Consider the following 17,673-nt stretch of genomic DNA (forward strand, 5'->3'; position numbering starts at 1 on the left):
ACGGAAAGTGACTCATATGCATTGGTAGTCGGTCTTAATCTTGAAGAGATGTTACAAGGTGGAATGTCACAAGTCAATATCATGATCCCGATTAGAACCGAAACACGAACAGAAAAAACTGAGTTTCTAAAAATGTTAACCATGCATGCTATTTTGATGGGATTTCGTATTCATATATACTCTTGTTTCGTAATAGTGAGTAGTATCGATACCAATAAACATAGCCGGAAGATTGCCGGAAAATAGCCGCGATAGACGCTTGGGGCCTTCCATGAATTGAAACAACTAAAGAGATTAGATAGACAGATCGACCACCAGTCCTTTAATAGACCACTGGAATTTTTGGGTTAGCTTTGGACTGTCATTTTTATGAGACACATAAGCTCTATAAGGAGAAAGCCCTAATAGGGTTTTTCAAAATTAGGATCTTTTCCGTTTGTGCCCCCTCAGCTTAGTGCGCGCATATTATTTGCACCCCTCAGATGCACGTGCAATATTTTTTACATAATGACTTACTATGTAATGGAACGTGCTCTGTAACTGGGGGGCGCATAACGTACTGGGGGGTGGGGGCACAAACGGAGATCCCAAAATTAAAATTAAAAATAAAAACTCAAGACTCTAATAATGAAGAATTAGTGCATATATGTTTGGCTCTACTTAGATGCACACTATTGACCTTTAATAATAAGTAAATGTTCATAAAACTTAAAGTTCCTTAAGTGAGTTCAGAAGTCAGGGTAAGACGAAACAAAAATCTGTTAGACGAAGTAAAAAACATAGCAGGACAAGTCCTGACGTACAATTCAAAGAATTTTCATTGACTGAACCAAAAACTAGACCTAGAACGGACTAGGAGTGAATTGGGAAAACCATTTCTAAAAAAAACAGAGATAAAAATCGAAAAAACCGTAAAAATCAAAGTGAAATTGCCGCATGTGAACAAAAAAAACCACTAGTGAGAAAGCGAATTTTTGTTCAAACACTGTTTTCTCACTCTATTTTGAAATTAGATCAGAACAATTTCACGCCGCAAAACCACTCGCTCTTTCGCTCCATTTCCTGTTTCGGCGTGACCAAAATCACCACTCCAATTTGACTTCAAAAATCATGAAAACGTGTGAACAGATCTTAAAAAAAGACAGCGCCCCAATACAATTCAAATTCTTTGAATTGCAAAAAATTAGGAGTGCTATAATAGCCGCCTGGAATTGAGGACGCGAATATTAAACAGTAAATCTGCTAAAAAGCCTAGAACAAACAAAGTTTAAACACCTGGCATCTGAAATTGGGCCTGTGGGTTTATCACACTATTACAATTATCACGTTTTATTCGGATTGCATAGGTGCGCTGAGTTTTTTAGGTCTCTTCAAATTTTTCCCTATTTTGTACGTCAAGAACAAATGAGACCTATCTTTAATGAGACTACCCGACAAGATAGCAAAAATAGTCAAGCAGAAAAAAATCTCAATTTTTGAAAAGTCGCTGTTCGAAAAACAAGCTAGGCTCAAACACGCATAAATAGAAAGCTAATGAGACCCATCATTGATGAGATCAAGTGACAGAACATTGAAAACTACAACAAAAGGGGACAAAAAACATAGCCGGCAGATTGCCGGAAAATAGCCGCCGTTGACCAGCTTGATGCACATCACGATTTAAACAGAAACAGAAAAACATAGCATATTGCCGAAAAATAGCCGCGATAGATGCTTGTGGCTGCTATGACCACCAGTCCTTTAATAGACCACTACACTTTTTGGGTTAGATTCGGACTGTCATTTTTATGACACATAAGCTCTATAAGGAGAAAACCTTAAAAGGGCTTTTCAAAATTAAAATTCGAAATCAAAAACTCAAGACTCTAATAATCAAGAACAAGAATCAGGGCATATATGTTTGGCACTACTTAGATGCACACTATTGAGTTCAGAAGTAATTTCATTGAGTGTGGTAAGTCACGCAATTGACGTAAAAAACAGAAACGCGGGACGCAGGGTAAGACAAAACCAGAATCTGTTAGACGAAGTTAAAAAAAGGAGCGCAATAATAGCCGCCTGGAATTGCTGACGCGGATATTAAAGAGATATTGGACGAACTTTTTTTTACTGACAAAAAACTTTATAATTCGGCGTGCAGTTGCATTCTAAAACTATACTTAATTCAGCTTCTAAACTGAAAGCTAATAATCTTAATACCAATGTCAGCTAGCAAACACTGTAATGACCTTTGATAACCTAATTCTCAATGACTTAATGACCAGGCTTTATCGGTTTATCCCGTCTCTTTTGCTTTTGCACTTTCGACCTTGACTGTATTCACTATCCTGCGTAATACATTGAGTGAATGGATTTAAAAACCATTCAGTTGAAAAAGTGAGTGAAGTCGGGAGTCGAACGTGAAAGTTGTGATTTATGTAAAACGAAAAACGTGATCAAAAGGTAAAGCAAATTAAAGGAGAGCGCCTAAATAATAGCCGTTCGAGAGATTGACGGCGGCTATTAAACTGAAAATTTTTAAAATCAAAGGGCGTCAAAATAGTTGAAACTATTTGATGTTAAAATCTTAAAAAGTGATAAAAAATGGGACTCGCAAGAGAGCCATTTAGAGCAGTACTTAATGAGATTAAGTGGCAAAACAAAAAACTAAAAAAGATCGTTTGATCTAGGTAAAGAATTTCAAAATGCCAAGTAGAGCCATTGAGACTTATCATTGACGGGATTCAAAACAAAACAAAAAGAACGAAAAAACGGGCAACATCCAAAAAAGTCACTTATTTCAGGAAGACAAAAAGTGGAAGTCTTTAAAAAACATTGGTTGCCTTTTAAAGAACTTACACATATGCAACTTTACATTGTTAGAATATACGTATAGCCTTTTAAAAGTATTCCTAAAGAAAATTAACAGCTAAAACAGAAGTCAAATTGCCGCACGTGAAAAAAATCGCTCTCAAAAACCGCAAATCTGTTTAAACACCAATCTTTCACTTCACTTTAAAAGTGAAGTCACGCCTCTTAACTACTCGATTTTTGCTCCTCTTACTTCTCCAGCGTGACTAAAATCACTACTCCAATTTCATTTCTCATTGAAAAGAAGAGGTCAAAAAATTTTGAACAGATCTGAAAAAAGATAGCACACCAATACAATTCGAATTCCTTGATTTGTAAAAAGCTCTGCATAAAAAAGCCTGTCGAGAGGAACAAACAACTCGAGGTATGAAACTGAAAACAGTCAACTAAAACGTGATACATGAGATTGGAATCTCATCGCATATCATAAATAAGATGTCATATTCGTCTGAGACAAAACTTTCTTCAGAATAAAACCATCACATTTCGCAGCTACAAAAGATTAAGTGAAAAAAACGTACACACGTAACCCACTAACGTCAGAAGAATTGCTCTCGACTAAGATATTGCAGCCTGCTTAAATGAGGCGAGGGGAGGTAGGAAATGGAAGTTCACTAAGGTGCTTCAAATGACATCATTAGAGCTTTTTATAAGTCACTATTAAGATTAATAGTGATATATTGACACCAATTTTGGCGCACTTTTCATTTAACGTTAGCAAACTGCAACCAGTTGAGTTCATCTGCTTAAAATCGTAAAGTTCAAGGGCAAAATTTTTGCTTCAAAATTTGTTCTCGATTAGGGAAATTAAAGATGTAAGTTTTACTGATGTCACCCAGATGCCAGTGGTAAGAGGCAATGCGACAACTTACCAGTACTATATGTCCGGTGCTTATGTCCAAGTTACCACCACAGGGTTCTTCATTCCTGAAACAGTCAAATAGCATCAAAATCATTAACTAATCCCCAGAATAGATTCACTCTAACCTCTTATAAAGCATGCACGGAAATTCGCATTAATATTGTCGAGACGTTCATAACCAATGATGTCCGGGAAACAATTCCATTTGCAATCAGAACCCCCAAAATTAACGTCAATTTTTCTAACTGAAAATTGAGGCACTTCGATTAATACTGCTTCCCATTAATCGCTTTACGAAAACATGAGATTTTAAAATCAATATTAATTGCAGCAATACTAGCAAAAAAACCGAAACAAAATCTAAAATTTATAGCTCAATTATTAAGACAATGAGGTTAAGGTAGATTAATCAAGCGTGGTTACGTTACCCATAAAAGCCCTCTCATTAGAAACAAAAGAACTTACAAGTTGAGGAAATTAATGTAACAAGCACTGCAGTTCTGTATCATTTCCCTGGTAAAGCGAGGAGAGATGGTAAGAAAGGCGGAAATCGATTATCAAAAACGACTGAACAGCAATTAAACAAGGTCCACGGCAGCCAACTATTTGAGTATCTATTGGACAATTTCCGTTCGATAAGTCACCGCCATCTTTTGGCTTCATTTGCACAAAATTGACAGTCAAAAATGGTGAAATGAATATTAGCCAAGCTTTCCTTTTTGCTAAAGCATAAATATTTGCCTTGAACAAATAATCGTTAACGTATTTGCAACTTTTTTAATTGCACACTGCAAAGTCAGTCACGTGCCTCAAAGAAAAAACAAGGCAATATTGTGGTAGTTTTCACATTGAATGCTTAATTATACAGCCCCTCAGAAGACACCACTTGTTTGCTTTCAATTAGGCTAGAGCAACTGATATAATGAGAACTATTGAAGGAACAATTCACGACAACCCAAAGTTATTTTGGGAGCACAATCTATACTATACTTAACAAATCGTTCAAAAATAATACAACTCAAACGTTTTACAATCTAATATATCAGAAAACAAGCAAGCTAACGCGTCGTCTGTGCCTTTGCACAGCTAAATCCATTCCAATTGAAAAATATGGCGAAATGTAACCATAACCAAATAAAACTTTAAAGCAAAAAAGTGCATTTCTTCGAGATAAGGAACAGCTATTAAATCAAATATACCCGGCAGATTGCCGGAAAATAGCCGCCGTTGATTCCAATAAGCATGATTGGGATTGAAAGAATAGAAGATATTGAAAAAAAAAAAAGATTTTTGTACAAAAACATTTTTTAAGTCCGATTTATTTTGATGGCATTTCGTAGTTGAAGATAACGTACTTCTGTTTCTTAGAGAGAGGCTACAGGGGCTACTATCAATACCAATAAGCATTAGAGATGGTAACTAAGACTTATAGGAATGACGTTCAAATAGCGGGCATCTAAAATTGGGCTTTATGGGTTTATCCCGTTTCTACTTCTGACTTCAATTTTTTATACTGACTCTGTTCATTTTGAATTGCTTTGCTGAGCAACTGATGTTCAAAATCAATTTTAGCAGAATGAGAGAAGAGAGAAACTAGTCTAGAGAAGTCAAAAAGATATCACGCAAAATAATGAAAAAGCGGCAAAATGAGGTAAAGCGAAAAAATTTTTTATTCGACGAAGTAAAAAAACATAGCAGGACAAGTCCTGACGTAGAATTCAAAGAATTTTCATTGACTAAACAGAAAAACTAGACCTAGAATGGACTATGAGTGAATTGAGAAAACCATTTTTAAAAAAATCAGATCAAAAAATAAGAAAAAAGAACAAAAAATCAATGTCAAAATGCCGCATATGAACAAAAAAACCACTAGCAAGAACTGAAAATTTAATTAAAACAAAAAACTAGGCCTAGAGTGAGCTGTGAATGGATTGGGAAAACCGTTTAGAAAAAAATCCGATCCAAAAAATCGAAAAAAACAGTAAAAATCAGAGTGAAATTGCCGCATGTGAACAAAAAACCACTACCGAGAAACCGAATTTTTGTTCAAACACCATTTTCGCACTCTACTTTAAAATTAGAGCGAAAAAAATTCACGCCGCAAAACCACTCGCTTTTTCGCTCCATTTCCTATTTCGGCGAGACCAAAATCACTACTCCAATTTGACTTCAAAAATCATGAAAATGTGTGAACAGATCTTAAAAAAAAAACATAGCCGGAAGAATTCCGGAAACGACTCGAAGTGAAAATCCATTTAAACGCCATCCAACTACTCATCAAACAAAACGTACCTTTACTAATTTATGATTGTCTTGAAACAAAGTCATGAAACAAAAAAGTAAAAACAATACAATCAAATCTGTTAAAATATGATAAAAAATCTGATCAAATTTTGTTATAAATTGAGATCCCGAAAAAACTATCTCTGCCAAAATACCTTCATACAAACAACTAGTACTTACAAAAACCACCTATGTGGATTTTGAAAAAACACTAGGCTAAAATTATGAAAAAAAGCTCTTAAAAACAACTTTCACTGAAAAACTGGAAAAATTTACTAAATTTTTTAATATTTCAAAATTATATAAATCCAAAGAAAAATTCACTTCAGCCAATAGGTTATACAGATGCTCGCAAAACAAAAGGCAAGTCATAATAGGCATAGAAATTTAGCTAAAAACAGAAAAAAAATACGAAAAACTGCAAAAAAATTAAGAAAAATAGTTCCAATTTTCGCCATTTTTTGGTCATATTTCTCAACAAAAAAATGATTCTTACCCACAAAACTGTAACCAATTGTTATCATAAAACTGCTCAAGTAGAAGGGATTTATCCAATACCCATTTGAGCCAGTAAAACAAAATAATCGTCAAAAAAACGCAAAAAATAGCCCGAAAATCAGCTAAATACATTAAAAACCTCCGAATTATCATTAAATTCAAGTGAATTGCCAGAAACCTTCAAACCACTACCAAAACCAGCGTAATATCAAAACAAAATCATAACCAAACCCCTTAACCATAATAAATGAGAAAAAACTGCTTTAAAATGCCGCACGTGAACAAAAAAATTTTGCTCGCTTAGAGAAAATTTTTTCACGCATCAATTTCTCGCTCTCTCAAAAACAGCGGTATGAACAAAAACCACTCTCTTTTCGCTCCGCTCTTCACTTTTGTTCAGCACCAAAAGCACTCCAAATTTTTTCACGCGTTTCATTTCCCGTTTCAAAAATCACTCCAATAAAATTGATTAAAAAAAAAGGACTTCTCCAATACTCCTCTTCGAGTCGTAAAAAAAAGACAGCGCCCCAATACAATTCAAATTCTTTGAATAGTAAAAAAAAATAGGAGCGCTATAATAGCCGGCTGAGAAGATGAGGCGGCTATTAATAATGAATAGCTTTTGAGAGAAATTCAAAACATTTATAGCCTAAATGTACTGACCACGAACTGACACTAGCCCTGTCCGACTGTTCACTCGAAACACTTTCACCTCGATCTTTCCCAGCCCCATTGGCTCCTGTGGCAGCACCTTTGTTCATTTCATTCGAGGTCTTCTTCGTTACTGCCTTGTGCTCCCGGCACAACTCCTAATAACAAAGGTGTTTTACCTCCACAACTACAGAAAAATATATTTACACATCCCACATTCCCGTAGCATAATCAAAGCAGGATATTTAACTGCCTCGATGACCTTTCCTTTCTAATTTACAAAAACTATAAATCGTACTTGAAATTGATTGATTCATTTCACTCGCAACGCCATATTCAAAAAATCACATACTTGATAGGCGTGTTCATTCACCTTGAAGTGGTTTAAAGCGTCCTCTACATACTTCCATCAGAGGACACATCAAAAATCAGAAAACAAATCACGCAACTGAATCGGGAGATGTGGCGCTAGTTTCAGCCAGCATTTAGCTTACTCTTCTCTGTATGACTTTTTGTCAGTAATTTTTTCATCGGAAAATTTAACAACCAAATAATGACAAATGATGCAGACAGGTGATGTAGAAAATATCACCTGTCTGCATCAACAAAAAACAACCGACTAACCTCGGGCGAACGGCACTCAAACGACCGGCGAGCAGTTGGCTTGTAAGAGGTGCGACTTAGGGAGCCTAGCTTGGAATGAGGTGCGGGGGAAGGGCGGGAGTGAGAGCTGCGTAAGGGTGGGATCTAAGTGGGGGAGGTGGTAGAGGGGACTGAGTTTGTGTCTCTCTGTAAGTGTGTGTGTGTGTGTGTGTGGGGGGGGGGCGTTGAAGAGGGAGAGTAAGGGGTGAAGAGATGGTAGCCTAACTGTACGAACCATCCTTCACACAAAGAATTTGCCAACAGTTCTGGTGAATGGTATACTTAGAGATTAGTAACGCGTAAGCGATAAGAGAACTACTCAGCAACAATGCCATCCTTCACCTGTTTATCCAGTTTTTTTTGCGAAAAGTCCAATGACCAGACAAAAAACGAACAGAAAAGTTGGCAGTACAAAAAATTTCATAAAGACTAGCAGGACTAATGTAATTGTTACAAACTTCCTGTGAGAGCATTTAAACAAAGATATACACTGAAACAGCATAAAATAAATACTTTGGTTTTAATTTCAGACCTGTTTCAGCTTCTGTTTTTAATTTAATTTTTGTCATTTCAAACGAAGTCCTTGCATGTCCACCTTCGCCTTGATTGGAAAGATCATAAAAATTTGCTTCGAGAGATGCCGACATCTGACGACAACTGTGCATAAATTTAGACGAATTTAACGTTATCGATTCTACGATTCAATTACCGTTTCGCGGAGACTAAAGGCACATTGACTATTGAATCTAATCTAAAAGAATTGTCTCCAAAAACAATTGTAGATTTTTTCCCCCACGGGTCTTAGAAAAGATAAAACATGCGATATACTGAGATTTTGAATATTTCAAAAAAGCCGTAAGGATCAAGTTCTGTCGTAAGGGCCAAGTCGAGATTATTTTTTGACACACCAGTCCTGCTGTATTTTTTGTAAAGTTGTAAATGTTCTCCAAAGCATTCTTTCCTCGGTTTATTAACAAGAGACAGTTATATAGAAATTCCAATGCACTAACTTTTAGTGTTAACTCTGTCTTGAACATTTACGGCATACTTTTTTAATTTCTGCGTTCCAATTGTTGTTTCTGATTATTCGAATTACCAAATATATTAAACTTCAATTAATTTTTCTGCAGTGGTACCGTAAGATTTTTTTTTGCTGGTGATGTTTTTCCATATGTTTGATTTGGATTTGTAGTACTAATTGAAGTGATATGTGGAACAAAGGATGAGCGGGAGACAAAATAAAATGGTTTAAGAAACATCAATCACCGTAGCTCTTCGAGTTGAAAAAAGTATACCAAGACCAGTAATAACCACTTTCTGGCAACAAATTTTCAACCGTACACCACCAGACCACATGTCAATATAAAAATCAATTACTTGATAGTCAGCAGATGTGAATTTGTTGTCGCCTACTGCACCAACATTTTCTCCGCTCAGTGCAGCATTCAGCTTGGCCGCCTTGCCTTTCTTACGCTTGTTGTTCTTGAGCGCCACGATGCCCATAACCCCACAAAGTAAACCCACAATGCACCCTAGAAGAGCCACGCACACCAGGGCCAACTCATTCTTCTCCTCCGCCAGAGTTGAAGTGAACATGATTCGCTCGTTGTCCTGCAGAAATAGCACTTCTATACGCAAGTTACTTCGCGAACATAAAAAAAGTTACCATTCCACCACTTGCTTTAGGCTAAGAACTTGTAGGGAATAGGACTCGCTACAATAAATAACAAGCTACTAATTTTGAACACTTGTTGCTAACTTATCGATAAAAACGAATAGATAAATAAAATTGGTCAGCAGCAGAGGAATTAAAAACATAGCCGGCAGATTGCCGTTTAATAGAAAAAGAAAAAGATACAGATCTAAGTTAAAAACAAAACTACGTCGCTCAAAAAACAATGTGATTGATAATAAATTAATAAAACTTGTTAAAACTCATTCCGCAGAAGTCTTTTTATTAGGGACCTTTATTACACTTATGAGTTCCTTTGACCTTAATTTATTACTCAAATTAAACTTAAGTTTAAAAATAAGTTTAAAAATAAGTTTAAAAATAGAAGCCCGAAGAATTCCGGAAACAACTCGAAGTCGTATTCCCCAAAAGCACTGGCTTCTCAAATAGCTAATATTTTCTCAAAGAAGCATGACAGCAGAGAAAACAACATCCTGAAGTCAAAAGAATAAAGAAAATTAGCTAAATTAAACAAATTACGAAAACTCATTTCATTTTTCATATAGTACAAGCACACATACAAACCTACAAACAAAACATGTTGTTTTAAGCAACGCAAACATGTAATCTAAACACAAAATATAAGCCAAACAAGCCCCAAGGATCTCATAAAGAGCTCTATTTCCGGAAAAATCATGTTGAAAGGAGAAATCAAAGAAACAAAAAGAATTGTATCAAATTTAATTTTGTCCAATTTAAATTCGAAAGACAAAACGGTGCAAACATAGACTTGTATCCTTAGTAGTGAACAATGCCAACAAGCAAAAGTCTTGTGTTTTGTTGCCAATAAATTGTATCAAATGCGCTACAATAATGGGCCAAAAACTGACAAAAATTACCAAAAACGTTGAAAAACATTCAAATTAGCGTTAAATTTCAGTTATGGAGCACAAAAAGACCTGAGAGATATATCAAAAGAGGCTGAATATTATGACTTTAGTCTACAATAACCTGATAGACTATATGAAACCGAAAAACAAGCATCAAAAGAAAGCACGTGAACAAAAAACTCACTGGCTCATCAAAACTTTTGTCACACCTACAATTCTCGATCTGTTTCAAAAGAAGGTAGAAACAAAATAACCACTCTTTTCTCCGCTCTTCGAATTTTACAACGAAAACAATTTTTTCAAGCTTGTTCACTCCCTGAACTTCCAGCTTCTTTGCTCGCTCACATATAAACAAAATCTAAAAAAGGCTAAAATCAATGAAGTGTTTAATAATTAAAAACAGCCGGCAGTTTGCCGGAATATTGCCTCGAAAGACGCTTGTGGCCTTCCATGAATTGAAACTAAGGAAATAAAAAACACACAGATCGACCGCCAATCCTTAAATAGACAACTAGACTTTTTAGGTAAGATTCGGACTGTCATTTTAATGACACATACGGTCTAAAAGGAGAAAGCCCGAAAAGAACTTTCTCAAAATTGATAATCAAAATCAAAAACTCAAGAAAAAACAAAAATTATAGATAGTAGGAGAATGCTAAAATGACAATTACAAAAATGTGAACCAAACGAACACATTGTAAAACAAACAAACGAACACACTATTTTGTAAATTCTGAAATTTATAAATCAAGTTTAAAAAATATAAAAATATGTACATTATTTATTTAGCAACCATGGCTGGAAAACATAACATGTAAAACATTTTTCTGTAAAACAAAAAACTAAAAAACGATTCCAGAGATTCGAAAATTTGAAACTTTGCAAGAAGTTGTCAAAATATTGGTGAAATTGTAATAAAGGAACAATTTTCAATGAATTTTAAGCTTTTAACTTCATTAAACATCAATTTCTAATAACACAAAATTAAACCCCTGGCTGTACACAGAAAATCTATTAATTAAAACCAAAAACAAACTAAAAACTGAACGAAAACCACCAAAACCACATTATTATGTGTCCAATTTTATCAAAACAAAAAAGGCCTCATGGTAAAAACAGGTGTTCAATACATGAAATGTCAAACGTAAGTTGCCTTATGCACTGATTTTTCACAGCCAAAACCCCTCAAAGATCTAAAATCATGAAAAAAACTAAAAAATAGGTTTTTGCCCATTTTACACATGAAACGCATCACTAGGCTCTACGAAACTTTGTGGTAGCAATTTCAGAAAGCTGCACATTAATGCGGTATCGATCAATAACTTTCTACAAAAACAAAATTACATAAATTGCGTCAAATGACAAAAAAACGGCTAAAAACGGATATATATAAGCGCCATTCTCTCAAAAACATTTTTCAAAGTCAAAAAGTCTTTCACTGACCGCAGCGCATGCTCAAAAAACTTCTCTTGCTCAGCAAAAAATTTGATCACCATAAGAACTTTTCTCACTATTGCTTTTCAGTCAAAATTCCGCATGAATAAAGCTAGTTCCTGTAAAAAAAACCGTTAGAAAACTTCCAATCGTAAACAGCCAAGAGCACCGCAATATAGCTCCGCTCAGCTTACCGCCTTGCAGCTATAAGAAAATTTGAGCGAAACAAATGTTTTTTATTCTGCAGTATTGCATTTTTCAAAACTTTCGGTCTTAATCGAGTCCGAAATAGCTGTAACTCAAGACGCAATGTTCAGTTTATCTGTTCACACTCCTTAAAAAGCGGACCGAATGCTGCAAAAAAGCCATGATCGGCTCGCATAACCATTGGGATGTAACATACTAGCCATTTTTTACATACTAAAGTTCTCCTGTCGAGCAGTTTTAGGTAGATAATATGGTTCTACTTAGTCTAGTTTCATAACTCAAAGCTATTAAAAATTACTACTAATATTATTTTGCATTTGCTCTAATGAGCTGCATGACTTAATGTCACGACTTTCAATTTCATTCAACTGAAAAATGAAAAGGCCAAACGATCCTTAAAAGCAACACAAGTCATGGAACACAGCCCAGAACTGAATTTAGACGAAAACTGATAAAAACAAAATAATTGGCAAAAGATCTTAATGCAGCTGAAAAGTCAAGTCACTATCTTCAAAACCAGTATTGTGCTGCGACAATCAATCAACCCATCGACTTATCTGAGAAGTCAAAAGAAGTTTCGTTAATCCCTAAAAACAGAATAATGATTATCGAAAAAATTAAAATTGCAAGCTTCACTACATTTTTGTATTTAGGTTGGAACACGTATCCTCGTTAATGTGCGTTCGCATTTGATGTTCTGACCCAAACTCGTCTACTTTTTTTACTTAATTGTCAACCAAATGAAGAGATAACAAAATAGATGTTTGAGTTTTAAAAAACCTTACAAAACCTAACTACTAATTGAAGTACATAAAGCCATGCCTCATAACAGAGCTCACCAGATCTGCCATTAAAAAGATAAAACAAGCAAAAACAAAAATTTCACGGCAAAAAAACAAAATCTAATTTTAAAAGCACCTAATAACAACGTCAAAAAGCAGTCAGATAAAACCTTAATTACACAAATTTAATTTTCCTAACTATACAGCAGATTGAAATTTTCCTTAACGAGACTAGGTAACAAGTGGACAAAAAGAAGAAATAATGAGGCAAAAACAATCAAAATTTTTTAAACCAAATAATTTCGAAAGTCTTGAAAACTTATTAGCTTTTAACGGAATAATTCTTGATAAAATTACCAAAGTGTCATTATGAAAACAATAGGACCTGTCTTTGATTAGACTTAAGCCATAGGAGCAGACTAAAAATGCAGAAAAACTAAGAAAAAAACAATGAGAAAAATTATTGAAGCAATTAAAATCATTAGCTATTATCTAAATATTGTTTTTAATTTCAATTTTTGTTTGAACTAATTCAGCTAGTTACAACTTAATATCAGTAGACATGCTAATTTTTTTAGATACAAGGAATTGAATGGGACCTCTCAATGATGAGAATAAGTTAAAAGTTGACGAAAAGAACAAAACTGAAAAGTTAAAAAATTCTTTGAAAATCTATATCATCATAAATTTTAAGGCTATTCGCTGTAAACTGAGTGCTTCGGGTAGCATCATTCAATCAATCTTCAATTACAAGCTTATGAGACCGGTCAGCATTTTACGTCTATTGAAGAATAAAACATGAAAACGCCAAAAATCAAGCGAGAATAATGTCGCAGCCAATAAAAAATAAACTTTTCAATAAAAACTTTTCTATTTTCAATTAATTGTTTAACAGCAATGGGATCTTTTTTACAATATGACTTCAAAACATCAATAAATAAGAACAATTACATTAAAACCACGAAATTTCTGTGAAAACGCGTAGTATCAACGCCATTTAATTCAATAGCTCTAACCTGAAACCAATAAATCTGCTAAATTGTGCCACGATGGGCAACAAGTATGTTTGTCATTCATAAATCATCAATGAGATATTACAACAAGTCATTGGCTAAGAAAAAACAAAAATATATGCAAAATTTAACAATTCCTGTAGAAAATTGCTAGAAGTGTCGAAGCCATTTAAACCATAAGATCTTCTCTGAAACTTTATCTATGATCCATTGAACGTCTTCTCAAAGCCAACGCGAGCTATCAGTATTAGGATACTGTGATAAGATTTCAAAAGGAATCAATAATAGAAAATAATCCAGAAATTTTAAAACCTTTTGAAATCCTGTCGCATTGAAGTCATAAAACCAATAGTTAGAACCACTAGCTATATCAAATTTGGTTGCAGTAGAACGGAAGGAAGTCCTGTCCTTAGTAAGACTGACTTAGAGTTAACGAAAAAACTATGATCGGTTAATGTCAAAAAAAAACCTTTCGAAAAATTATTTTTTAAGGCTTAATAGCCATTAGCTGTCCACTCTAAGCTCTAGATAGGTTCACTTAAAGCTTATTACGACACCTATTGCGCTTTTATCAACAAGTCTATGCTATAGGACTCCATGAATTGTTAAACCTCGAAAAGAAAATCAAAATTTCGTTTAAAATTACGAAAACTCAGTTGAACCGCAAAAAAAAACGAATTGTTCATTGGGCTTTATTTGACTGTAAATGAGGTTTGTCAAAAACAGAACCTCGATATGAGAAGTGACTAGTCACTAGGTGAATAGCATAGCCGGAATCGCTGCGATAGAACAGGCTTGCGTGCCGTATAGAGATACAGATACAGATCTAAATTGAGAAAAAAAACTGACACCGCTCAAAAAATAATATGAAAACTTTCAAGGACAATATAAAACGCTTGTTAAAGTTCACTCCGGGATAAATGTTCAATTAGGGGACTTGACTGCACATATGAATTCCCTTGACTATGAACTAATTCAAATTAAACTATATTATTGAGTGAGGTAAGTCACGTATGATAAAAATCTAATCACGCAAATAATCTTAAATCCTTTGTTAGAGAGAGAATGAGAAATGACGTTACGCGCAAACACCGTTAGTGAGAGGAAGAAGTCATTCACAAAATTTTCAGCTTTGCTGTGTGAAGAAATGTAAAACGAAAAAAAGAGTGAGACGCCGAAACAAAAAACCAAGAGCATCGCATTATAGCTCCGCTCAGCTTACAGCTTCGCAGCTGTAAAAAAAAACAAAAAAAGTATGAAAAGTTTTCTACAAAAGAGATCTCAAATAGAATTCGAATTTTTTATAGTAAAATTTCCTAAGAGACCAGAACTAGTCTTTTTTATCGCCTTTCGTCTTTTAGAAACACAAAACTGATTCATTTTGTGGCGTGGAATGCAATTTTGAATTAATATTTTTAAAGAAAAAATCTTAATTTGAAGAGATATTACATTAAAAGTGAACAAAATTCATGCGAAATATCCCGTGTTCACACAAAAACTCAAACCTCGATAATTCCTCGAAAACGAAATCCAAGAAAATCTTTTTAATTTCGAGCTCTACGCTGGACAAGCTCTTTAATGATACCACTCACATTTCTCTACGATGAATATATCGATCGGCCAAAATTGTCTGAACAAAAAACCCAGTTGAGTATAGTCCCCCCAACAAGGGTGGTTGGAACAATTACCCATTTCTATACCTCGAAGATATGAACAGAAACTCTAACTTGAAGGCCTCTAGGAACTGCGATCAATGTCAGTTTAACATACACTTTCGAACGAAAAAAAAAAACGCTACTCTAGCTTATTGGTACAAAGTAGTGAGGTCACAAAAATCTCAGAGGGCAAAAATTTACTGCAAAAAATTTGACCATAACAGAGCAGAAAAATAGAACACAAACTCAAAACAAGTAGCAGAGGAAGATTGCCTTCGTGTTTAACGCACAAAAGAAACAGAAAAAACAGCTGTAGCTTCTGAGCAACCGAAACCAGCTTGAAAACAGCAACAAACAAAACAATCAGGTGGAGGTCGTTGACGAAAGCCAAAATTACACTACTCACAAAATCAGAATAACAAGAGCCCGAAACTTAAGAAATATGATTGACATAGAAATTATTTCAATTGAGCTATCGCATTCAGCTATCGAAATTTAAGAAATATGATTGACATAGAAATTATTTCAATTGAGCTATCGCATTCAGCTATCGCTATCACATATTAACACATATACAAACTGCAAGACTATACCATACTAACTCTTGAAAATTTTCATAAACGTTTAAGAATTTTCAGAAAAAGTTTAAGAAAAGCCTAAAAGACGCCGATACGCTCGTAGTTGAAAAAAAAAACAATTTGCTCCAAAATTTAAAACGATAACCAGCAGATTGCATTGCCGAAAACAAACAGCATTGACGTCCGTTGTGATTGAAACAAAAACATAACCGACCAAACGTCGGAAGAATTGCTCTCGAACGACTAGTGGGAGCTCTAATCAATTGCAGCCTGATTCAGTCGGGGGGAGGGAGGGAGGGGGAGCCTAAATGGGACTAAGAAGTTCAATAGTGGGCTTCAAATAACCACATTGGAGGTTAACATATACCACTATTAAGATTTAAAGTGAAAATGGCACCAGTTTCGTCGCACTTTTCATTTGACTTTGAGTACTAAATTGCCGCCAATTGAGGTCAGCTGCTTGAAACTGTGATTGAGAGAGAATTTTAGATTACGCGAAACGCAAAAAGTCAAGGGCGTAAAAGTCACACGAAAAGTCACAATTGTCAAGCGAAAATGTTGCATAAAAAGACACACACGTTTGCAATAATTGCTATGAATTTCGTTCAAGAGCTATTAAAAAGAACATGCCAATTGCACTTTTCACAAGTGTCAAACACTGTTTTAAATTGATGTGCAGTTTTAATTAGATCACATACATTATGCCACAAAGATGAGCCTACGAAGTAAAAGCTAATACCGTGAAAAGCCAAATCATAAGATAGGCATGCAAATCGCGTCTCGTTTAAAACAAAGACATGTAAACAAATGTTAAAACCAGATCAAAACTCCTCCCAAATTCCTGATTTACCAGTCAAAGAATTGAACGAAAAACGCCAAAACAAAAACTTATTTCACAATCAAGCCATTCGAGGTATATAAACCAACAAAATTATTTTCAAGCGAAAGATTTAAAAACTTTTTCTAGAAAAACTAATGGTTTCAAAGTCATCACAACCAAAAACTGCAAATAATAGTAATATTGTAGGCTAATTAAGCCTGGGAGGTGTTTAGGGTACTAATAACCAGGCAGAAATAATGGGCTTCAAGTGGAGCCATTAGAGTTTAAATAGGCGACTAATAAGAAACAAGGATGCTCGTTAATGTGCGCTCGCAAATGATGTTCCGACCCGAGCTCATCTACACTTTTGACTTAATTGTCAACCAAATGAAGAGATAAAAAAATAGATGTTTGAGTTTAAAAACACGTTTAAAAAACTAATTACTTGATGAATTACATAATGACATGCCTCATCACAGCGCTGACGAGATCTTTCATTGAAAAACTACGAAAAAAAACATACAACAAAAGAAGCAAAAACAAAAATTTCACGGCAAAAACTAAGTAACTAAATTTGAACGCACCTAGTAACAACGCCAAAGTGCAATCGTACAAAACCTTAACTGCGCAAATTTAAATTGACCATACTATACAGCAGATGGCAAATGTCCTCAAAAAGACTAGGTAAAAAGTCGACAAAAGGAAATAAAAAGGCGAAATTGAAAAATCGATCAACTTTTTATTAAACCAAATAATTTCTAAAGTCTTAAAAAACGGAAGCTTTTAACAAAATATTTCTCGATAAACCTACAAAACATTCATTATGAAACCAATAG

General features: G+C 34.6%; 1 protein-coding gene across 1 annotated transcript in view; it reads right to left on the reverse strand.

Annotated features, from left to right (window-relative positions):
• LOC142358762 (receptor-type tyrosine-protein phosphatase N2-like) overlaps window positions 1-17,673 on the reverse strand; it is a 111,328-nt gene that overhangs the window by 30,878 nt on the left and 62,777 nt on the right. The window contains exons 14-16 of the mRNA XM_075410337.1: window positions 9,164-9,397; window positions 7,157-7,302; window positions 3,723-3,777 (exon numbers count right to left, since the gene is read on the reverse strand). Coding sequence (XP_075266452.1) covers window positions 3,723-3,777; window positions 7,157-7,302; window positions 9,164-9,397 — 435 coding nt within the window. The remainder of the gene's footprint in view (window positions 1-3,722; window positions 3,778-7,156; window positions 7,303-9,163; window positions 9,398-17,673) is intronic.

Source organism: Convolutriloba macropyga, chromosome 2, assembly GCF_964194025.1.
Source record: "Convolutriloba macropyga chromosome 2, txConMacr16.3, whole genome shotgun sequence".
Classification (NCBI taxonomy): Eukaryota; Metazoa; Xenacoelomorpha; order Acoela; family Convolutidae; genus Convolutriloba; species Convolutriloba macropyga.